Source organism: Serinus canaria, chromosome Z (assembly GCF_022539315.1).
Source record: "Serinus canaria isolate serCan28SL12 chromosome Z, serCan2020, whole genome shotgun sequence".
Taxonomy (NCBI): domain Eukaryota; kingdom Metazoa; phylum Chordata; class Aves; order Passeriformes; family Fringillidae; genus Serinus; species Serinus canaria.
The window spans coordinates 8,866,639-8,891,517 of NC_066343.1; the positions used below are offsets into that span (position 1 = coordinate 8,866,639).

At 44.1% G+C, this 24,879-nt stretch overlaps 1 protein-coding gene across 1 annotated transcript; it reads right to left on the reverse strand.

The window, feature by feature from the left end:
• Positions 1–632: 632 nt before the first annotated feature.
• On the reverse strand, positions 633–24,175 carry ACOT12 (acyl-CoA thioesterase 12). Its single transcript, XM_030237429.2, has 15 exons — positions 24,067–24,175; positions 21,447–21,516; positions 18,149–18,209; positions 17,082–17,183; positions 15,051–15,183; positions 12,810–12,960; positions 10,051–10,170; positions 9,283–9,433; positions 8,092–8,147; positions 7,669–7,729; positions 6,304–6,387; positions 4,434–4,567; positions 3,375–3,503; positions 2,268–2,394; positions 633–1,466 (listed from the first exon to the last, which is right to left on the reverse strand). The coding sequence occupies exons 1-15, from the start codon at positions 24,173–24,175 to the stop codon at positions 1,332–1,334; spliced, it is 1,623 nt and encodes a 540-aa protein (XP_030093289.1). The 3' UTR covers positions 633–1,331.
• Between the last annotated feature and the right edge of the window lie 704 nt (positions 24,176–24,879).

Sequence of the window (24,879 nt, forward strand, 5' to 3'; positions counted from 1 at the left end):
GCAGCCCAGAGCTGCTCTGCCATCACCTGCCTGCCACAGGGCTTGGGGACAGAGCTGCCGCCGGCAGGGAGCTGCACCCTCGCAAGCTGGGAGGTGGCACTCACCACCTTGGTGGCTTCTGTGCTCGGGAGGGGCTGCACTTTGTCCACGTGAGGGAAATGCTGATTCAGAACGAGATCCGGATCTGTGGTCCCTGCTGCTGAGCCAGAGGCCTGGAGCTGTGTCTCACCCTGCATTCCTGGTGAAGCACAGCCCGGTGGGGTGGCCCAGCAGGCAGAGCTGTGCCCAAACGGAGGCACAGGACAGGGGACACCGGAGAGGTGACACCCCCAGGGCTCCCCTCGGTGCCTCCCCTGCCATGCTTCTCCCGTGCAAAGAGCTGGTGGGTTCTGTAAATCCCTGCAGCAGGCTCTGGTCTGGCTGCAGGGCACGCCGAGGGTGTGTCCCGTGCCAGCCCTGGCGGTGGTGGCACTGCAGTGACACGGAGTGGCAGTGCTGCAGCTCAGGCCCAGGCCCTCGCCAGGATCCAAATGCTGATAAGACACTTGCTGCTCTGATCAGGCCTCCCTGAGCTCAAAGAGAGCAGCACACAAAGCAGACACACCTCAGCACCGCCCTGGAGCCATCCTGTGTTTGCCGGGGACTCCTGCTGTGTGTTTGTTTCAGCCTGGCACAGCTGGCACAGCCTGGAGCTCAGGGCTCTCCTGCAGAACCCACCAGCACTGCAGGGCAGCGTTCTGCACCCCCAAAAACCGGGGTGAAGTCTATGGTGAGCCTGTAACCTCAGAAACAATAATTTATTGGGAGTCACAGACAAAGGGACGAGTACTGAAGTACAGGCATTAGCAAACACTAATTTACATGGGCTGTAATCAGATTATAAATAATGGTGTGCAAGGACCTGCACGGCCAGGTCAGAGCACTGGTAAAGCTACTTGGTAGCACTGGTTTCTGCAGATTACAAGGGATGGTATTTTAAAACTGCCTGGATGCCACTCTAGGTAATGTAACATTAAAATAGTGAAATAGTCTTATGAAATACAGCTCTACTGAGCCAAGTTCTGCCTCCATTTATATAAAATTCATTAATGCAATCAAAAGCAGAATCTGTTCCTTAATCTTTTTTAAATTAAAGATTGAATTTAGAGCCTAAGGCCTAAGCTTGGTTTGATAGGAAATGCTTGTACCAGGTATTTTCAGGCTGAAGGCCAATACTGACTACATGATCTGAAGCAAGTCATCTACAGAAGAATGATCCACACCCTTGCAGGAATTTCAACCAGAACTGCTTGATAATTTCCAGATGTCCCATCAGAAATCTGCTTTTAACTTCAGCACTTGCTGTCTTCCAGCTCCAAGAACTTTATACACTCCAAAGCAGTGTCTTCAATGGATTTGGATGAGCCAGTAAGATTTGCAGCTAAGTAAGGCATAACTCCTGAAGTCACTTGATTGAAGTAACACACCTGTTTGAACAAAAGTAAATGAAACAAAAAAGCCTATGGATTGCAAGTTAGCCATTTCTTTGCAGAGCCTGGATGAGTACCACAGCTCTTTTGGATGTAAATAGAAGCACACAGTGCTTGTGAAACTGAAGGCAATAATTTGCAAAAAGGATGCCTTTTTTACAGCACTCCAAGTGATCTGGATGTCCTCGCTGCTCCCAGACCCTCCAGCATCTGCAGGTAAATGTACAGAGCAGTGCAGCAAGAACTTGTGCAAAACATGTTAAATATGTGTGCTTTGTGAGCAAAGCTGTTGCTCAAAAAAAAAAAAGGAACTGCAGCCACAAAGAGCTGCTCAAAGTTTTCAGAAATGTGTTTTCTTCAATGGAAAAGTTTTAGCCTTCCCATGGCAAAGAAGACTGGCATGGGTCCAGAGATGGGAATCAGATTGTATGATTGCTGGCACATGGAAGTTCAGGCAAGGAATTTAATTTGAACTAAATCCTAGGCCTTTGTAGTCAGTGGAGAGAGAGACCCACCACCAGAGACCAGTGCAATGAACATCCTCTAGGGTGTCTTTTTGGAGTCAGTGAATGACTCTGGAGGGACAGGGCAGCCTCCAGTGCTCGGTTCAGAGCTCATTTCTAAGTCAGTTAGAAATGGCCAAAGCTGGGCAAGACGGACTCCACACACCCAGACTGAACTCCTTTCTTGGAGATATTTTGTTGTTTCTTCCACAGACTGTCAGCTCAGGTGAGGTGACAGCCCCAGGGCAGTGGGGACAGGACAGGGGGCACAGCTGGGCCCTGCAGGACTACTCACAGTGCAGGAGCTGCTGCTGTTGCTGTGGATCTGGAACCCAGCACAGAGGATTTCACTCCTGCAGAACTCCGGGCTCGGGGGCACCGCCCTGAGGGTCACCGACCTCACAGCCACCGTGTAGGGCTCCCTGCAGGGCGGGGACAAACATCACACCCTTCCTCTTGCTGAAAACCTCCTCGGCAGTGACTACCACGTGTCATTTTCACAGGAGGGCAGCGGAGCTCGGGTGTTTTCAACGATCCCGGTTCAAAGCTGGGGCCCTGCTGAGCCTCAGTGAGGCTTCAGCACAGACCCCAGCCCAGGAGACCTCTGTCGCAGCCAGAGAACAATTCCCCACCTTTTCTTTTTAATTTACCCTCTGCTCTCTTCAGCCCACGCTTACTGCATCAGGGAACAAACCTTACCCAGAGGCTTCACAGTAAAGGTATCCAAACTCCTTCAATCCCCTCATGGAGGGGGAAAGCAAGCACAGTACAGAATACTGGCTTTTAGTGCTAACCTGAAGAATTACTGAATGTGAAAAAAGAAACAGAATAAAGACGGGTAAAATACACCAAAAGGTTCCATTTGCCCATGTCTCACTATGTAAGAACAAAAGATCTAATAAAAAATAATAAAACATTAAAAAGCAGGGTATGTTAAACTGAGCAAGGGACTTGACAGAATTTACAGATAAAATAAATGTGTGAGGTTTCAAGAACTTCCTTGACTAAGTAAAAACTGTCACTACATGGAACGGGAGTACAAAGTCACTTCAAATAAAGAAAAAAAAACTCCAGCCAGGTGCTTCAGCCCACTGACAGGCTCTCTGGGACATGATTTTTTCTCCATTTGCCCATTTGTAATTCTGGCCTATTTGCCCTCCTGGTAGACCACTCCCAAAGAGTCATTATCAGAGAATCAATACGGGACTATGCTAAAAATTTGTGATGATCTGGATTGTTTTCATTGCACCTTCATATTGCAGAGCAAATCTGGCTGTACAAACTCGGGCATCACTCCTTAGAAAGTAAAATGCCCTCTTTGTCACCCAGCAACAGATCAAGGTGACAGGACTCCAGGCTGTGGCCCCAAAGTGCTCAGAGTTAAAATCAGAGCCATACTCACTGTGGCTGGCAGGGCTGCCTTTGGGACACCAGAATCACAAAGTCCCTGGGCTGGTGGCCTGCTGTGGGGGCAGAGGTGACGTGGTAGATCTTCTCCTCTTCACTCACAGCCTGCAGGACCTCACATGTGCTGTGAAGACATTTAACACACACCTCAGGCCCTGGTGGGTGCAACAGCAGCTCCTCCAACAAACTCAGTGCAAACGAGCTCCATCCTGACACTGCACCTTTCATCTTCCAGCAGCAAGGCAGAGAGAGTGAAACACTGAGGTTTTCTGCAACACCTCACTGACACTATTTCTTTAGGTTTTGTTTGTTACAAGCTGTAAATTCAGTAGAGTTTGTAGTTTTTTAAACATCCCTAAAGTTCCACTTCCACCCTCTGGTAAAATCTTTCAGCATAGAATAACTAACTGAAAATGCTTCACCATATCAAATCAGTATAATTTCAATTCAGCTGTCTCTAATCACTATTCTACACCATAAAAGGCAAATTAAAAAACCTCAAACACCATTTAGAGCCATTCCTAAACCCGTTTCAAATCATACAGACTTTCAAACGTTATTTTTCTGAAAATACACACTTTGAAGGACCCCGTTTCTTGATTTTTCACTTTGACTGTACAGTGAAACTGAGCATCAGTGTCCCAAACAGCACAAACAGGAAGGAATCCAGCTTTTCCTTAATTTTTAAAGCCAGCACACACAATATATCCACCTCAGTTCTTACTTTAAACTTTTTTTTACTTGTTTTGGGTTTTTGTCACTTTTAACATACACATGTCTAAGACTGGAGCTGTGCTCATTTGAGGAAAAGATGACCTCTCCCTGTCCTATCCCTCTCTTTCGACAGAGCACTCTGTGGTTTGGAACCAGACTAAGCACAAACCAAATTTTACTTCTACTCCGAAAAAGCCCCATAATCCGTATTTTGACTAAGAAATGTTTGATGTCAGACCCTTACAACGCTTTGTTCCTAACAGGGCAGGGTCTCACAGGAGTGTCTGTGACAGAGGAGTGGCCAGGCAGCTCAGGGCCCCAGACAAGGACAGGGTCTCACAGGAAGTGTCTGTCCCAGCGCTGGCGGAGGCTGAAGTCGGACAGGAGGGAGAAGGCCACGTGGGATGGGACCTTCACCTGCATCTCCACCTTGAATGACAGCACAGCACCTTCCTCGTGGGTCCAGATTTTCACCTGGGAAGACAAAAATTGGCAGCGTGTATTAAAAACCAAGGATTATGACTGTAAATGTTTAGATGCATAAATGTTACACATTTAGGACTATAGGCAGATTTTTTCAGGAGTTCCTGGGAAATGCCACACACCTTTGTCCAGGCAAATCAGCCACACATGGCTTAGCCCTCTTACCCCAAGAGCAACACAGCACTTTCCCTTTGCAAAATATCCTTACTTTTCTCCCTTGCTCTCTTCTGTGAAGCAGAGCACCCAGAATTACAGCCTGAGTAACTACTTAAAATCACAGTTTTGCATCTCTTGTCCCCCACCTGTACTATCTTGCCTTGATTATTCTGGGTCTATTTCTAGTCATAGGCCTAAACCCCAAAACAGAGATTTCAAAAGGAACAACCTGTACATAACAATGCATGCACAAGAAGGGTTTGTGACCTCCCACAAGCCCCATCAAATGGAAGAGGATGGGTACAACAGAATGTTTAGAATTAGAGGACTTTATTCCCAAATTCATGTGTTTTATTACTTCTCAAATCCTGAGAAGTTTATCAGATTTTCATTTCCAAGTGATGCAAAATTCATAAGGTTGAGGTGTTGTTTTGGGTTTTTTTTTTCCTTTTTTTCAAAAAGGAGCAATCTTTTGTTTTTTCTGCATTTCTGCAGCAACAGAGATTCTGTATTTCTCTGGATTGTCCTATCTAGGAAGAGGAAATAAACCCACACTAAATCCAGCAAGCACCTTGCTGAAGTAAAGTTTGGTGTAAAATTAAATGCTTAAGAGCTTTTAAAACCATCTGCAGGAGGTCTGCATCAATACTCCTCTAAGGCACAGAACAGAAATCATGTTGTTCTAGTCTTCCAGACTTGAGAAATCACAAAACAAAGCAAGAGGTGCAGCTGTCAAAAACACCTCTCTGCTAAGTGAACACTGGCAAGGCTGGATTATCTCTGCAGCCTTTCAAGTCTTGTGGTTTTGTGTCAAAGACATCAAGAATGCCATTTTTCTACCTTCAAAAACTGTCAAATCAGGTTGGGATCATTCCAGTTGCAGGGAAAAGGGAACAACTCTGCACTTTAGGATCATTCCCCCTTGTGCAGTCCCTCTCCAGACTTCCTGTACCTCCCCCTTTAGGTGCTGGGAGGTGCTTCAGGGTCTCCCCAAAGCCTTCTCCTCCCCAGGAGGAACAGCCCCAGTTGTTGTCCCTGCCTGTCTCCAGGAGCTGGTTCAAGCTTGCTTTTCCCAGCACCAGAGTAGCCTGCTGTTTATTTGGCACAGCAGTGTTTACTGAAATATTGAACCACTGGAACAACCTACACACAGCACTGGCAGCTTTGCCATCACTGGAATCCCTTATGATTTGTATCTGCTCTTACTTAAGTATCTTATGGAATGTTTCATAGCCTGCAATGCACAGGAGGTCAGACTAAAATACTGAAAAGGTCGTTTATTGTCTCAAAACACCTCTGGATCAGCATGATCTGGAAGTAAACTGCCAGTCTCTAGCCACATTTCAGAAAACCAGCCCTGGCAGATGGCAGATGTCTCTCCATTTTCCATGCACTGCAACAGGGTTAACACCAGGTTTTCCCCTGACTTTCTTCTGCTTTTCCTAGCAGCATCATCCTCTGCTAAAAGTGGTTTACACAAGTGTTCTCACTGGTTTTGGGTTTATAACAACATTTCACAAACAGGGAGGTGCTTTGCTTTCAGATTTCTGTAATTTTTTCTCTGCACTTACATTATCCAGAGTCTTGGTTATGTCCCACCCTGGTTTTCCTGCCAGGTGTGTCAGTGCAGCTATGTTGCTGTAGCTCAAATATGCCTGAAACACAAAACAGGTGTCTGAAAATGGAGAGGTAAAGGTGCATTTCACTGAACATTACAGAAATGAGGTGGTCTTTTTTCCATCATTATGCTCCAACTGCAAACAAATGTTTATTTTCCTTGTAAGTGAAAACACACTTCAGTAGTTTCTGAATTAAAACACTTCCAGTGGCTTCCTGATGCATCACATGGCTGTTGGCAAAACGATTTTAATTAAAGGACAACAAAACACTATTTTCAGCTTCTCCAGTTATAAAGCTGTGAAGAACAACTTTGACCACCAGGGAGACAATACAGATAACCTCTCAGACCACTGAATTAATGGTTTTGTCCATCATCCTCTTAAGAAATTAGAACCTACTTGAAAAGTAACCTCTTCTTTGCTACCAAGCTGGGTCCATCTTGGCAATTGTTTTTCACAGCAGGCTCACAAGCAAAGAAAATGCAAATATTTCCATTCTTTATGCTTGGCTACAGTGGATGGAGTTCTCATTTAACCACTCTATAACGAAATACAGGCCTTAGGGTCTTTATTGACAGGTTTTGATTTCATAGGAAATAAATCATAACCAAGTAATTTTTATCATTGTGCGCATATTTACATTTGTTGTTCTGAAGAAAAAGAAAAAAAAAAAAAAGCTGCTTTAGCCACAAAAACTGGACACTGAAACAACATTTAACTTCTCTATAAATCCACCTAAATTCAGGTTCAACACCATTCAGTGCAGGACACGGGCACAGTCAATGGCCCAGCATGTCCAAACCAGAGACACTTGGTGCAGGGAATCTGGGGATGAACCAGGATTTCACCTCTCTTTCCACGGATTTATGCTATTCCAATGTTCTTCTCTCTGTTGCTATCTCTCCCCCCACTTTTAGCCCTTACTAAATGGTTTCCTTAATGCAATTTTTCAGACATTCTGTGGCTGGATAAAGACAAAAACCAAAACCCCAAACTACTTCCTCTACAGGAGAATTTAGCTTTTACAACAGCTGGGGACACTGAGGGATAAATCTGCAGGAGACCTTAAGGGACCACTTGTATGTGTGTGTCTTAAAGACGATTTTATATCCTTTCTATTGAACTTACTCTTACAGCAGTAGTGAATCATCTACTCTCTCTTTTTAAAAGAGGAATTTCACTGTGTTACACATCCATCCATTCCTCATGACTGCCACAAAACTTCAGAGGGTCAACTGTACTGCCACAGCCTGAACAGCTGCTTCACACACCCCAAAAGGTGCACAAATACAGTTTTTTTATTCACCTACAGATTACCTGGTTGCTTGTCTCCCAGGCATCAGAGGGCTTGTCTCCTGTAGCAGATAGCATGCATTTTCTAAAACATAATTAAAGAAAGACAGTAGCATAAACTGGTCCTTTATACGTCTGTGTATGCTAGGAAAAATCAGTTTCTATAGGCTTAAGTGCCTTCTAAGTACAGGTACTTTATCAATTTTTGGTTTGCAACAACTTTTTCTTTCCAAGAAAGACAATGAAACACAATAACCTCCAGAGCAAAGTAATTTTGAGACAAAAGGCCTCTTAACAATTTCAGTGCCACTGAAACAAAATTATTTGTAAATGTAAGCCACATAACAGTCATATATATACATATGTTAAGGAGAGTTCAATTACTTTATTTAGAGGACTATGAAATTAAGTTTTCGAAGTCAAGACCTGCCAGTGACCCTGCTATACCTGGTGAGTCGAATCCTCCTCCTGGCAATAGCTCCGTGGTACCTCCTCACACCGTCCTGCATGGAAAGTGAATCAGAGAGCAACAAATCTCATTATTTTAGAACAAAGCCTGAAAAAAGACAATTAAAAATTATTTATTCGACATGGGCACATGCCAGAGCAGAAATACAAGCAAATAAAGAGTAATTGTGCAATGGTCTTTCCATAAGCTAACCCAAGTAAACTGGTGGTTCACTTTTTGCCTTAGCAATATTATCTGAAATTTGAAAAAAAAAAAAACAATGTGATAGAGGAGTTGTATTATTGTAGCATCCTCCTGGTGCTCTTTGGTCCTAAAGCAGTTGCAGCTGGGCAGAGCATCAAACACATTCTGATGTTTCTAAATGTGCCACCCACCAAATAAACAATTAACCTAATTTATCATCATCTGGTGTTCAAAGGACAAAGGAAAATTGTATTTCTCACAGTCAGTTTCTCCTCTTGGGACAGCCTGCAATGGCAGTAGTGAAACTTACTGCCCCAGTGAGTACATAAGACACCTTGATTCATTTGTCTAGTTCCCATCCTATAAAAAATAAGATCTCTTATGTTAAAAAATAATTTCATTTCTGCCTACACTAGCTCTCTAAAATTCTTGTAACTGGAACAGGAAGATTAGTGACAGGTCTTAACACAGCAAGTAATTCAAGAATAGCATTCAAACTCCTTCAAGTGCTTCATGAACCACTTTCAGGGAAACATGAACTGAGATCTCCATGTCAAAGCAACTGAAAAGCCCACCCACATCATGGGATTTGATTCCCACAGACTTCTTTATTCACTCTATTTCTCATCTTTGTTAAGGGTTTATAAAAATAACTATTCAATGAATACTTATAAATTTCATCTACAGTCAGTGGAACATGCATGAGATGCAGATAAGTGGAAAAATCTCCAAACACATCAGATTCTTCTTCTCTGTCCATCAACCCAAGAATTTCTAGTCATGAGGATCCTCCACAGAGCCTCTCACTTTTGGAAGACAATAACAAATAACAAATGTTACAATAATAACAATAACAAGTGTTTCACTTGAGGGCAACCATTTCATTTGGAGCTTTTCTCTCCTGCAAGAAGATGCACTGCAGTGCCCTGCTTGGTCCTTGCTTCCCTGGGAAGGCTGTGGTGACCACCCCACTCCTGAGAACTCACCTGAGTAGTGGGCTTGACCCTGGGGAAGGTGAGCAGCTCCCCTTGGTCACTCAAAGCATTAAAAATAAGGAATGCACTGTTAATGTGCCGTGGCTGGTCCTGGATCCACTCCTCACAGTTGTAAGCCTCCACACGGACACCAACCTCCACACTGAAAGGACAGTTTAAATAAGTCACTGAGCTGCTGCCAGTGGTGCAGAAGCAGCCCTGAGACATGCTGGAAAGGACTGCAGTACCTCCAGGTGTGCAGGAAGCCTGACTCAAATACCTTCTGTAGCATAGCAAATCAATTACTCAACCTGGACAGGCACACTTCTGAAATAAAATAAATGATGGCAGCAGCTAAATAGCATTTACAAAAATAAGCAATAAATAGAATGCAGTCTGTCAACCAATGCCAAGATGGGAAGATCCTGGCAAGAAGCTGGCATCTTCTGAAGAGTCAAATCTCTGGGAGCAACTCAGCCCTTGCAAATTGCTGAATTTCAGAGGAATAGTTATTGTCTGAATTTACAGGAGTGGGATTTGGTAACAAATGATCTTTAAACTGGAAGTCCGAGAATAATTTGTTTTAAAACTTCCACTGATAAAAGTGAAACAAAAAAAAAAAAAGGCACATATAGGCAGTTACAGATATAGATGTATGCCTCAAAGTCCCACCTGAAAAATAATTAATTCACTAATGAAAATCCTACTGATGAAAGGTGAAACAAACAGTGTCGGCTGGTGCTGGAGATGCCCAGGGAGACAAGGGATGAGGAACTTTACCTGTTGTGGAAAGTGTTGTTGACAATGGCATTGAAGACCAGGCGGTCACCCACAAAAGATGGCCCCCAGAATTTGAACATGTTAACTGCCTTCAGGATGGGGTGTGAACGACACAGGCGGCTGAAACAGAAAGCCAGAGAGACAGACCAAATCACACAGCCAGCCTGACTGACTACAGAAACAGGGTTTGCAGGAGCTGGAAGGTCACTAAATTACACTGATCTACTCCATGCTAGCATGTTCGGCTCCAAGAGCATGCAACTCGAGCTTCAACCATCATAATACCACTTATGTCATGCTGTTTCATCTCCAACACGTTTTACAAACACCAATTAATTCTCACTGCTTGAGACTGCCCTCTCTTAAAGCCAGATCATGAACCCCTTACCTACAGAGTAACCACTTACCTCACAGTTTCATTAATTTCTGCACGGGGAGCAGGCTCCTAAGCAGTGTAAAAATGCCAGACCTTAAAGCCTTTAAACAATTAAAGGAAATCTGAGTAGAAAGGCTGAGCACCAGGGACAGTGTCCAAGCAATGCCCTGTCAAGTTATCTAGTCATAATATTTGTACTTTTTTGCTCGTTTTTAGATTCTTTCTGCTAGTGTGATATGAAATGAGACTAAAAAAACCCTCACATGGCTATCAGATGCAGTCTGTGTAAACAGAATCTTGTTTCCAAGCTCTCTGGAGCAGGCAAAAATCAGGTTTCTTCATCAGTTCCGCATGTATTCAAGGCCCCTCACTTTCTACTGGGATGTGCATCACAGGAAGAGAGAACAATATAGAATATATGACATTTATTTTTAGCAACACACAGCTCTCAGTGAGGAGCCCATGTGCACGTCTAGGATAGATTGTTCCATGGTGAAATTTTCTAAATTTGAAAATACAATTTTGTAGCACTTCCAGCTTTTAACTCAACTGCACTTTGAAAACTAATGTACCGGTATTGTTAAATGCACACAATTATCTGCAGCTAATTAACTGACTGGTACATCTCTTCAATAGTCTAATACATTTGAATTACTTTGTAATTAAATTAAAATAATTTGCTCCTCTGATTTAAAATGCTAAGCGTTGATTTTATTTACCATGTTCACTCTAAAGATGCAAACACCATAATGATGAGGAGAGGAACAAACCAGAAACCAGGCTTAAATATTCATTTCTTTCCTGGAAAAGTACACCCTGAATGCTTTTATTGCAAATGTAAGGAATAAGAAAGTATCCATCAAGTTCAAGCTAATATTACTAATATTCAAATGGTTTTATTGCTGTCTGCACTATTTTATGTATTGACCAAAAATAGGTGGTGGGGAAGTAAGAAGGACAGTGCATGACCTTTAAAATGCCCTTAAAAATTAATTTTTTCGGGCTTATCCCTCCTCTTCTGTTCCTCCATCACAGTCTGTGGCCATAGAAACTCTCACCTGGCACCTTCAGAGGTGGGGTCTAACTCTGAGTGGCCTCACAAAAGGTTCACAGTGAGAGCAGTTACTTCTCAAGCAAAAACTACAACATCTCTGCTTTCAACCAGCCTCTGACACCAGCTATTATTCCTGAAATTCTCAACATGACTAATCATGTTTGACATTAATTAGTTCAAAGAAAATTTGTCCAATACTCCGTTTGCTGGTGTCTCCCTTCCTTTTTTAAATCTAAATGTGACTCCCACAAGGTAAAATTTATCAGATGAAAACAGGTAAATATTCCGAGTCATATTATGGCAAAAAATCTGCAACAATCCCTTCAAGCCACTGGAATTGCACATGGGGGTGAGGTCAGTGCACTCTGTTGTTACTAAAACAAGTTGTTTATCCAACCACTACAGAAAATCTGTTGTTATCAGTACAGCCACTGGCTACAAATCAAAACCATATGAATAATGAATGGAGAAGTCATTTAATTATTAAAGATAAAAAGGGAAAACATATCTAACGTCCCTGCAGTGAATTAGGTCACTCAGTATGCAAAGAGAATTCAGACTGAAACTTGAGTGCTGCTTACAAAGAAGCTTTGTGCAGTGTCCAGGAACAGGAAGGAAGACAAACAACGGTTTGACTCCAGGGAAGAGGAATTAAGTGATTATGTGCCCGGGTCACACTGACAGGCAGCATCACAAAACATACTTTGTTCTTTCCACCTGAAGATGCCCGAGCTCTTTAAACTGCTAAAATTGTTGCAAGCCATAGGATGTGCAACTCAGAGGGACTGAAAGGTCAAGTGACTTGCTGAGGGTTATGCATCCATTCTGTGCACACACCAACAAAACAGAGCCTATTTATGTGGATCCTTTTTCTCTGACTTATTTTTCTTCTGGCATCACGAGGATCTGCAGGCTAAGTTCTAGCAGGCTGTTCATTTGTGGATGTCACTTGATACAGGGTGAGTATTGGTTTGATCCTGGTTAAACAACTAACTTTTTTTCTAAAACGCTGCACCAAGCACAGGGAGAGCAGGTTTCTGTTCCTGTATCCAATGTTAGCTTTCTGCAAAGATTCCCAGGAAGGTAACAGAGCCTCTTTTGCCTTAGGCTCTGTATGTGTAACAGAATAATGTCTGAGTCTCAGTGGCATGGCATGCTGTGGGAGATGTACCACTTAAATAGTTCAAAGACCTCCTGTAATGTGAGGAGGAAGACAAGTCACAAAGGCCTGGGTCTGTATTCTTTGTAAAATAAACCCCTGTGAAACCTTTAACATTAAAAGCACATCCACTTAGAACCACATACAGAGACAATGCTGTAGGAAAGTACCTTGCTGAAATGCTTGCCACTGTCTGCATCCAAGCCATGATCTGGCCACCAAAAGTATTTCCATGATGGTTTGCATGAGTAGGCAGGACAAGCTCAGTGCTCTGTACGTGGGTGTGCTCAGTTGAAACTGCATCTTGTTCTTCACAAGCATCTGAAACAGAGCAGCAATGCATCAATGAATGCTTTCAGAAGAAAGCACACCTGGTGAAGAGAGCAGCTTGCTTCAGACTCAGCAAAAAGAAGAAAACCAGAAAGGCACAGAAGAGCCTTGTGGTTTGCAAGGGAAGCAATAAGAAGCTGAACATTTTCTCTATTCTCCCAGGAGCTGCTGCTGCCAGCCCTCAGTGCATGCCCACATCCCTCTGCCAGGGGCAGCCCTGTGTCATTTTGTCAGGGGTAGTTCCTTGTCAGGGGTAGTTCTGTGTCCCACTGTCAGGACAGTTCTGTGTCAGGGGCAGCTCCTGTCCGTCTGTCAGGGGCAGCTCCTGTGTCCCTTTGTCAGGGACAGTTCTGTGTCCCTGTGGCAGGAGCAGTTTCCATGTCAGGGGCAGCTCCTGTGTTGCTTTGTCAAGGGCAGTTCTGTGTCCCTGTGTTAGGGCAGTTCCCGTGTCAGGGGCAGATCCTGTCCCTCCGTCAGGGGCAGCTCCTGTGTCCCTGTGTCAGGGGCAGTTTCTCTGTCAGGAGCAGTTCCTGTGTTGCTTTGTCAGGGGCAGTTCCTGCAGGGGAGCAGCAGCTGAAGCCCCAGCGTGTGCTGCCTTTCAGGGGCTGTCAGAGCAGTTCAGCACCGACTGAAATATCTGTCAAAGACTGCACTGTGTGTGTGATGGGCACCTGTACAGGTGTGTATAATTAAGACTAGAGCAGAATTATTTCACCTTGTTACAAATTTTGTAATTGCCTGAGACAACACTTGCCTGAAATGAGGATCTGAACCACCTTGTATTACCTGAGCATTTCTGATGTCACTTTCGAGTGTTTAGCCTTGTATCCTCACTTTAATCTCAATTCTTTTCAGTGGTGTTTTGCAGGAAGATTTAGTCATGAGATTACATCAAGTAATTTTAAAAGTGCCTATCTTGTGCTAGGAGCTGCTTGACCTGAATTGTACTTTTGACTTGTGCCATAATTAGCCAACTTTGTGATTATGTAAGCGTGTGGAAACATTTGACTAACTTGTACTTTGGACCTACTCAAGGTGTTCCCTAAGATCCACTCGTCAAATAAACCTCACTTTCAGGGTATGATTTGTACATATGCTGCTACCTAGCACCTAGCAGCCTTTACACACAATGTTCTCTCCTCTCTTCTCCCACTCTGCTTGTTCTGTCTCCTTAAGGAGGTGAATTAGTGCTACAATAACATCCTTCAAAGAAGCTTCCAGGAAAGGCAGTGGAGACAAAACCCATCGACCTCTGATTTGTCACTCAGGTTATTAAACTGTACCCTGTGAGACAGTTACCATGAAGACAAATAGCTTATTTTCTTGTACCAAGCAAGACTCGTCAGTTCTACAAAGTCCTACCAAATTGTTAAGGTTAGATCTTTGCTTATAACACGTTTAATCTCTCCTCACTAAAACTACAGAATGCCTGTTATTTATACATGGAGCTACAGCTCAGATTTTCCAAATACCAGCATATTTTCTTAACTGCTCTGAGTAATTTCTTTTGTGAGGGAACACAACAACTTACAAGCACAACTTTCCTTAAGAACAGAAATTTCTACCATAAATAAAGAAGAACCTGTTTCTATGTTCCATTCTTCTAACTTTTTTACCTGTTCTTACCTCCATGTAATGAAACTTCTGCTTGTTGGGAATCATCTCAGGGCACAAGTTCTTAACTTTTCTTTCTGGCAAAGACATGGCCATAAGCCTGAATGAAACTCATGCTTCTGTCTCCATCACAGCTAGTGTCACAGAAGTTTATTGCTGTGTTTATTGCTGAGTTCTGTGTGACCTGTGAAACCTCACACACAGAACCACGTGAAGATCTGCACTGCACATCTATTTAATGCATGCCTGGCCTACAACCCTGTGTTTTTACACCTGGAATTTTTGAGTGACAAAGAAATACCACTCTGTTAGAATAACTCACACCTCTAGCATCTCTATTCACAAATCTGGCACAGACTTTTCTACCTGACACCACCACCCCAAGGAGATGTTTTGCCTGCTTTTTTCCTTCCTTCCAGCTGCCCATAAGTGTTTGTTCCACCTTCTGTGCTGAGTACAGGAATCACCTTCCTTATTGCTCTCCTGCATCAGCTTCTGAAAGACCTGGACATAGCCCAGACGGATTCTTCTCCTCTCAATAGCCAGGCTGTGCTCCAGGTGGTCTTCTGCAGACAGAAGCTGTACAGGTTTTAACTCAACCTGTGCAAATGGAGAGGAAAGAAACACAACAATTCTGAGCTTCACAATCGTAACAAAGCACACTTTGAACTTAAAATGGCATCAGCATTTTCCACAACTTTTCCCTATCAGCTGTCCAAGATGACAAGTTTAATAATACAACTAACAGGGAGTATAAAGTTCAAGAGATTCTGCATTATCCTTTCAGAATAATTTATTAAAACTCAGTGACAAAGTGCTTTTGGCTTATAAATACAAACATTCACAAGAGCACACAGTGTTTAAGACAGTTCTAATTTAAGAAAAAATAAATAAAAAAGACAGGAAAATATGAAGAGATGAACTTAATATGAAGGTTTCAGGATAGAATTATTGAACCAGAAAATAAATTCAGCTGCACTGGTCAGTGGTGTCAGTGAAAATTCCTGTGTATTTCAGTTCAATGACAAACTGCATCCAAAGCAAATGCAGTAATTTTAAGGAAATTACTGTATTTGGATAATTACACCACAGGTGACACTGAGCAATCACTTGTGAGATTTGTCTAGAAGGCCTAGTCTCATAAGCATTAAAATAATGCACAAAGCAGTGCACCACAGACAAATTCAACATTTTTCGTCTTTCAGTGCTGCCACTAATGTTGCTCAGCCTTTGACTCTTCCCTCTAACCCTCTTCCAGATTCATTGCCTCCTTTCCAGTCCTTTTCAAGAGCTTCCCAGATTTTCCCACATGGCCCAGTTAAAAAATTAAGATGGTGGTTATACTGACATTTTCTCTGTACAACCTTAGAAACAGTTGTTCAGAAAAGTGGATTTGAAAAAAATATTCTTCAATGTCTCTAAGACTTTAGTTTGTGATGGAATTTGAACTGAACTCTCAAACTCCCTCTGGGACATTCCTGTCTAAAGCCTAATCTTAGTTAATCATCACCAATTTAATCCTGAATTAATCTCCCCAGAAATTTGTGCAAAAGGTAAACAGGTTTATGTTATGAGTATGATATCAAAGTAGTAACAAACAAATCTTACTTGATAATATTTTAGTGCTATCAGGGTAGCAATTTAGCCATTAGCCCTTCAGAGACAAGAGCTGTACTTTAGTTTTAGTGAAACTGCTCCAGTCTGTTTCTTCTCCAAACTGTGGCACATCCTCACAGAACAGAGAGCAGCAGTGAGTGAATGTATTAATTGCTCATGGGATGACTCTGCCAGTCTCCAGGGGATGTTTAACAGCCAGATGTGCTGTCATAACACATGCAGTGAGACAGGAAAGTCAGATCCAGGATGACACATTCAAGAAAGCACAATTTTACATGCAAAGGGAGTTTACTAAGAGGGTCTGAGGAGTGTTTGGCCCTCCCTACAAGACTGTGCCTGTCTGGCACAGTGATGTGAAGGCCAATGGTACCATGACTGATTTCCAAACACCTCCAGAGAGCCAAACAATGGGGAGCAGAAACAGCCCTGGCATGAAAACCAATCAACACAAATGGCAAAGAACCAATTTAGATTGGAAGTGAACTTAAAAATAATGTCTTCTGTCTGAGCCCACCCTGCAATCAACTTCTGAAAAAGAGAGAGATTCACAAGGATCTCCCTTCCACTGCTTGCCTCAGTCAATACTGTAGCCCCCCACAAAGACCTCACTTCTATAATGAACAAATGCAAAAGGAAATGGAAATAGAAATAATAATAATAACAATAATAATAATAATAACAATGACAGCAACAACAACAACCTAACCATTTCAGACAAACAAATCAGAAATAAACCCCCAAACTCTACCTTATAAAGCCTGAACTTCATGCTTTTTTTGTATCACTGCTCAGAATAAACAGTGTTTCTGCTGTGTTTCACAACCTGAAAAGTTGGGTTATTTCACAGAAACAACAAGCTTAGGAGAAAACAGGAAAAATACCTTTCCACCACCAACTGGTTTGGCCACATATGTTGCATATGCCACACTCACAATCTTTTCAGCATTTGTTAAAACATCCTGTACTGTCACCTTGATGCCAACCTACAAGGAAGAAGGTGGTGGAGGAAGGAGACAAAAAAGGTATTTACATCATTGTCAACTGATGTGAGACAATACAGTGCTGTTCTTATCAGTCCCTTACACCTAAAGGGAAAAGGTAAAAAACCTGCTCTAATCACTGATACATCTCTGGTCATCACAATATTCAGTCAGCTCTGAAAGGTTGTTTAGTGCCACAACTTTTATGTTTGTTTAGCAACACGTGTAAGGTAAAATTACAAAAACAGGAAAGACACTTAAATGTAGTTTTATGGATATTTTCTTCCATTTTCTTATGTAGCATTTGGAGTCCCCATCTGAGTTTCTAAGATCTATACATGCAAAAAAAGTGTGTTTAGGGGTGCAAAGCAAAATGAAACACTTGAATGTGAAACACTGGATTTGATCCTGTGGCACAGGCCTGACACACATCAAAATTCCGATTTTTTTCTAATTTTTAGAAACTTTTGGAATACATTACCTGTGACACGCATCACTCCCATTAAAAATAATGGGATTTGGACACAGCCACAATGCACAAAAAGCACCCCCAGAGTTTAGTACTGATTTGAAGTGATCAGGCAAGGCATTGCATGCTGACTGCAGTATGAAGATTGAGATCATTGTACACCTGAGATCTGTACATTTGTATCAGAAGTTTCAAAAATGCTTTGAACTCCACCTATTCTGTGGATCTGGCCTAGACAGCAGCACCTATCTCATCCTGGCCACTACACCTGCCAAAGGCTTTAATTCTTCAGGGCCCAGTTGCTACTCTGACATGGATTATTTCACAGGAAACACACAACTGTAACACTCTGAAAGCAGTGCCATTAGGCAGTGTTATTGGTCAGATATGTGCAAATACCTGGAGCAAATAAACCTGGACCCACGCTGTGCTCCTCTGCTGCTCCCACCTCTGCTCTATTCCTTCACCATCTTTAGAAAAAAGAGTGATGCTCTCTTACCTCCATGCTGGTTTTGAATGCTCTGTTCACCTTTGTTCTGATGGCAATAGTTTGTCCAACCCTGTTAAGAAGAGTAAGACCTTACAGCAGGCAAACATGCAGCTTTATAAGGGTTTGAATCTGCCTCTCTGTGTACTCCTAAAAGTAGTGAAGAACATCTCATTAATCAGTCTGAGTCTCCCACACTGCACTGAGAATTCACTGAAAAAAGTGAATTTTTCACTGTGTTCAATTCAACACTGTTATTCTCCAGTTAGACTAGGTCAATAAAATTACAGCCACTGCACAACCTTAATGGCAAGATTCCTTCTCTCTGCTGGTGTCTGAATGGCAGCAGGTGTGCTGCAGGTACACCCAGAAGTTCTGGGTTTTGCTCACAAGCATATCCTGCACACATCACTGAGTACATCTAGCTGCAGAAGCACTCAGACACACTGCGCAATATGTGCACATGAGGAGATAACCCCAGGGAAAAAGTGCTCTTCAAAGACATCTCTAAAGGATGGGGAGAGAGTTCATGTTCCAAGTCTTGGCCAAGAACAGGACTGCTTGTCCCTTCTGTGCTAACATCATCCCTCTGAAAACCACTCTTCCCCATCTGCCTACCTAACACAACTAAACAGATTTTTTATTTTATTATCAAGTAAAAATTATAGAAATTTTAGATTACTAGATGATTATCTAGTGTGATTTCATTATATTATCTATTATTTTACTACATTTTAATTTTTATTACATTATTTATTTTATTATTTATTAGCTTTTAAATTATCATTATTACGTCAACAAAATAAATTTAAATGAGGAGGTATTTTCTTTCCTTCTGGAATTCCTAAAGCAGCTGCTCCGTGTTGAAAACAGGAGCAAACCATGTTTCCAAACCTCTCAAATCCCAGCCCTAAGCAGTGCTGAGAGGGTGGGAGGAGGGCAGTTTGCCCTGGTTTTCCCAGTGAGCAGGAAGTAAAAGGACACGATGTGCAGGGTAAGCCAGAGCCACAGCCAAAACAGAAGGGTGTCAGGCCACTGCCTCCAGGGAATGCAAACTGAGTTACAAATGCTAAAGAGCAGCCCTGGGGCAGGAAAAGTGGAGCTGAGTTCAGCCAAGACTGAAGTAAAGTGTAACTCAGAGCACTTGGGTACTGACAAGACATTCACAGCAAAGGATTTCGCACAGTTGTTACCCCAGATTATTAAAAAAAAATAATAACAACAGTTGCTTCCTAATTTAAATGAATGAAGTTGGGACATTTAAAGGTAAAGGCTTATTCCATTGCTGAAGTAGAATGGGAAATAGGAAACCTGCTCCTCCAGAGGACCTGACAGGAGCAACAAACTACACAGCAATTTTCTCTTTCTTGCTCTCTCCCAAGAACACAGGTGGAATCCTTTGGGTGGACAGGGCAGGGGGAATGGTCAGTGCAAAGAACCAAGACCATCTACAGGTGCACAGCCCTCATTAGCTTCTGCAGAAGATGCTCAGAAGCAGTTTTTGCATCATGCTTTGCAAAGAAAGAGCAGAACTGTTAAGGCAGTTATTCCCAGCTGCACAGCTGAGGGAGCCACCAGCTCCCTCCCAGAAAGGAGAGTGGGCAGAGCTACAGATATGCAGGGGCAGAAGTCACACAGCACCACACTTCCACTTAAAACTGTGAGAAATTCACCAGAATGAAGTGAGTATCATTCACATACAGAACACTAACAAAATTTAAATAACTGCAATTTAAAATCAGATCAATTTAAAATCAGCAGTTCAGTAATACACTGAACTGCTGTGTAGGACAAGAAAAGGAAGAGGTTATCATGGTATAAAGCTAAGTTTTGAACTATATAGATTGTGACAATTTCTCTTTACATCTCAGCTGAAATAAACACAGAAGACTTAATCCCTGCAGAAGATTTAGTAACCTGGTTAGGTAAATAAACCCTAGAGTAAGCCACTTACTTAAAAAACATCTTATTATTTACCAGAGAGAGAAGCAAGAACTCTTTTATTTATGCAAGATGTTTGTATAATGAACTAGATGTGGCAAAATTTAGGAAATTGCACAGTAAACTACAAAAAGGATGTTAGGGATGACCTGGCAGAGAAAAATAATTTCTTAAATGATTTCTTTCACAGTTAGAAGATTGGTACCTGAAATTCTTGTTACAAATGGAACATTGGTATTACAAGTGAGAGAAATAGAAATATTCAGAAACAAATTTGGAAGGAAAAGTATTTTCATCATATCCCAGAAGCTGTGTTCTGCTGTCATGAAACAAGACAGAAAAGTGCTCTGAAGCTACTGACTCTGAACTATTACACCTGAAATGGAAACATTACCCTAACTTTGATTAGTTTTCACAAACAGGATTTTTTCCTAAGGACAAAATTAGAAATATAAAGCAATTCATTGCAGGACAAACACTTCAATATTGTGAAGCAGACCAAGAAATTCTGAGTTCCAGAAATGGTATGATCACGTTCTTTTCTTTGTCCCTGGCTTTAGTTCTTACTCTATTGGGCACTGCTCTAACAGTCTCAAGTCTGAGTGGATACTTATTTTACACTTATGAACAGTTTTTACTGCCATCAGCTGTACCTCTGGCAGCCAGTGTTGCTGTGTTCACAGCCACAACAACTGCAGGTGCTCTGCTCCGTGCAAGCAGGTCTATCCCATCTAACCACTCCTTAATTGCTAGACTGCCTTGTGTAAAACCACACAAAACCCACAAAGTAATGGCTTCAGGTTTCTGTAAAGGTATGGTTTAGGAATAAAGGGCCTATTTCCTCTGACGGTGTCTTTTATCCCACTGAAAACCATGAAAAATGGTAAAACCAGTTCAGTCCTGTGTTATTTCATAGACTCAGTTAATTCAGTGCTCAGTGAATGTAAAACATTTATCTTTTTTATAAAACAGCTGAGAGAGAAAGATGGTAAGAAATGAACTGAAGGAGACCTTGCAACAATAAAAACACTGATAACAGTAAGTTTATAGGTAGTATTGCTTATTTAACAGAGATAAGCAGTGGCCTGCAGCCATTCCCTAGAGCCAGAGACCACTGGGCCATCAGTTTCTCACCAGGCATCCCAGCTGCCAAGTGAAGTTGACAAGGTTTACTTCTGCCCTGTGAGATGGATCTGCTCTCTGGGTGGGTCAGGCTATCACAGGTAGAAAAGAGCAGTTTTGAGACTTAGCCCTGTGGCTCTGGTGAGTTCATGGGTCTGCTATCTCCCATTTATAATGCCTCAGTTTATCTCTGCCAAACGAGGACCTGCAGAACGAAAACATCTGACTGTTGTCAGCTGGTTTGTACCTGGCAGCCTCTTCAAACTGAATGTCATCCATGGACGCTGTCACGCAGGACACCCCGGCATGTTTCTCAGCTTCAAAAGAGACACAGGGGCACACAGTTACCACTCTGCACCTGCAGGGAACTATTCACCCGTGGGCTGGTGCCTGACAGGCAGGGACTGCACGCAGCAGATCCCTCTTCTTCCTGGGAGCACCATAATGCAACTCTGCAGGCGCCCCTTAGGAAAAAAAGAGAAGCTAAATAAGATTAAAGTTTACATTTTTGTCATGATTCTGTTGTAAAGGGTGTTTGTATTTATGGGTACCATCAGGAGACGAGACTAGATGATAGCCCTGTCTTACTCAGTTTGAAAATTTACACCTAAGGTCTTTTTCTAAAAATGAACATTCTGGTAAGAGAGCCTTAACAAGCATTTTGAATGACAGAAAGAGTCACAAAGTGGTACCAAGCTCACAGAAAGCTCATCATTCTCCCTCAAAACAATATGTCACCAGCATCAGCTAGGGCAATCCAGTGGGGAAGTTTTATGTCAGCAGAAGATTCTGAGGTAGGAGATAGGAGAAAAACCTACTTATTAGTAGGTAAAAACCTTAGCTTATTAGTGCAGTCACAACAGTGGAAAGCAGATAAGTACATGTCCTTAGTGCTGTACCAAAAACGCAGGAATTACTTAAAAACAAAGACAAAATTTAGAAAATTCAAAACCAGAATTCACCTGCTGTAAAATATTTTCACCTAAATTTGAACTGTTAGTAACCTCCGTGGGGAACATTTGGCTGTGAAAAAGAGCACGTGTTTTTTGTATTAATTAGGAAAGCTAATCTGGAAAGGGTAAACATCTTATTTACTGTTAATATTTAATCACCTGATAGTTAAGTTTTACAGCAAGTTAATATGATATATTATTTATTTGACCATAGCACCTAGGGCTTCAAGTCAAAAGGTAGATCTGCAGTGTACTAGGAGCTGTAAAAACACAGAGAACCTCTGCTCCAAAGTCCTGAGTGACAGAGGCAAGAGAGGGGACCAGCAGGAAGCCTGAAAAATAGCACTGCACAGCAGGCAAGAGCCCTCACTCCCCAGCAGCCCCATATTTTTAGTGAGCATCACAAGAGGAGCTCAGAGAAATCAGATGTTTTATATCAAAATCTGAAGACCGCCCTCTGAAAATACGAGGGGAAAGCACAGCCTCTCCTCCAAAAACCACTTCTGAGGGTTAAAACACTGAAGGGCTGGAATGGAATCACTCCCTCGTGCTCCTTTGGGGGGAGCTGCCCCAGGCGGCTGTGGGTGCCAGCCCCGCTCGGGCACGGCGCTGTCACCGCGCCGGGGACAGCCAGCCCCGCACCCGGCACCCCGCACCCGGCAGGGGCTCCGGAACGCCGCCAGGCTCGGTACCGGCTGCTCACGCGTGCACCGGGGCCGCTGCTGCCCGCCAGGCTCTCGCCGTGCTTCCCCCGCAGCCTGCGCTCACAGCACTCGCCAGTCACTTGTACGAGCTTTGGAAGCCGAGATACAGGGAGACACGGAGTGCTCTGCATGCTGGCTGGATTTGTGGCTATTTCACAGATCCACAAAATGCCAGAATAGCTAGGGCTGGAAGAGTCCTCTGGAGATCATTTAGTACAATCCCCAGCCAAGGCAGTGGCACCTTTCCTTCTTTTTTGCACACAAGTGCCAATAATCTTAAATTAGTACTTTCCTTCCTTCTCTTACTTATCTTTTACCACCTCTTTTCTTCCCTTCTGCTGCTCCTTTTTAAAATTCTCCTCATCCTCACGTTCCCTCCATCTTCCTCGCTCTCCTGTGCCATCTGACGCCTCACCCTCGTGGTGTCTATTCCTAACTGGTCCCCAAATCTCCTGGGCTCCTCCAGAGAGAACTGGAGCTCCTGGAGTGGGTCCAGTGCAGGCTACCAGAATGACTGGGGGCCTGGAGCATCCTCCTCACCACGGAAGGATGTGGGAGCTGGGTCTGCTCGGCCTCGGGAAGTGAGAGAGTCCTTCATCCATGTGTACAAATGTCCAGAAAGGACGTCAGTGCATGGATCAGGCATTGCTTGGTGGTGCCCAGCAATGCGACGTGAGGCAAGGGGCAGAAAATGATGCCCTGGAAGTTCCTTCTGAACATGGAGCTGTGTCAGGGTGGAGATAAGGGAAAGGTTCTTCCCTCAGGGGGTCGTAGGGCACTGAACAGGCTCTGCCGGACCTCCAGGAGAGTTCGGACAGCGCTCCAGGGATGCCCAGGGTGGGATTGTCGGGGTGTGTGCAAGGCTGGGGTGGACTGGGTGATCCTGTGGGCCCCTTCCAGCTCAGAGAATTCTATGATTCTGTGATGAAGAACTTTTTCAGGGAGCACTGAACACACTGCCCAGAGAGGGTGCGGAGCGGAGCTCACCCGTCCCGTCCCAGCAGTGTCTGTACGATCCTCTGTCCCGGGCTCTGGGATGACCCCGACACGGGACAGGATGACCACTGTGGCCCCTTCCACCCTGCCCGGTGCTACCTCCAAAGGCCTCTCTCCCTTCCACGGCATGACACCTTCCCTCCAGAGCCTCCCCCGGGCGGGGCTGTCCCCTCCCGCTCCCGGGCCAGCAGGGGCCGGGCCCCGCTGGCCGTACCTGCGAGGCAGGCGGCGGCGTCCATCCATCGCAGCAGCGGCCCCGCGCCCAGCTCCCCGCGGGGCCCGGCGTGGGCCGGCAGCACGGCTCGGCACATGTACACAGCCATGGGAGAACGCAGCCCGCTCCGCCCGGCACCGCGGCCAGCGCCCGCCGCCGCCTCCGCCTCAGCCAAGGGCGGGACCGGCCCGCCTGGCGCCGCGGCATGGGGCGGAATCGCCTCCGCCGGCCTCCCGCGGAGGCGGGACGGGCTGAGGGGAACGGGAGCCCGGGGTGAAGAGAAAGAGCCTGGGCTGAGGAGATGAGGGGGAAGGGAGGCCGGGCTGAAGGGAAAGAGAGCTCGGGGCGAGGGGAAACGGAGCCTGGGATTGGGGGGAAAGAGCCCAGGGAGAGGGGCAAGGCGTGGCCGGGATTAGGGAGAAGGGATAGTCGGAATGAGGGGAAAGGGAGCCCGGGTTGAGGGATTAAGGGGTAGCTGTGATGAAGAAAAGAGTCGGACGGGGCTGAGGGGAAAGGAGGGCCCGGGATGAGGCGAAAGGGCATGTGAGGATGCGGGGCCAGGGGTGAGGTGCTGAGGGGAAGAGAAGTGTCTGGGGCTGAGGAGGTAAGAGGTAGCAGGGGTCAGGGAAAAGGGATGAGAGTAAGGGGGTCTTGGGGATGAGAGGGTGGGGTGCCAGTGCTGAGGGGAACCATGGACTCGTTTGGGTTGGAAGGGACCTCAAAGCCTACCCAGTGCCACCTCTGCCATGGCAGGGACACCTTCCACTGTCCCAATGTCCAGTCTGGCCTTGGGCACTGCCAAGGATCCAGGGG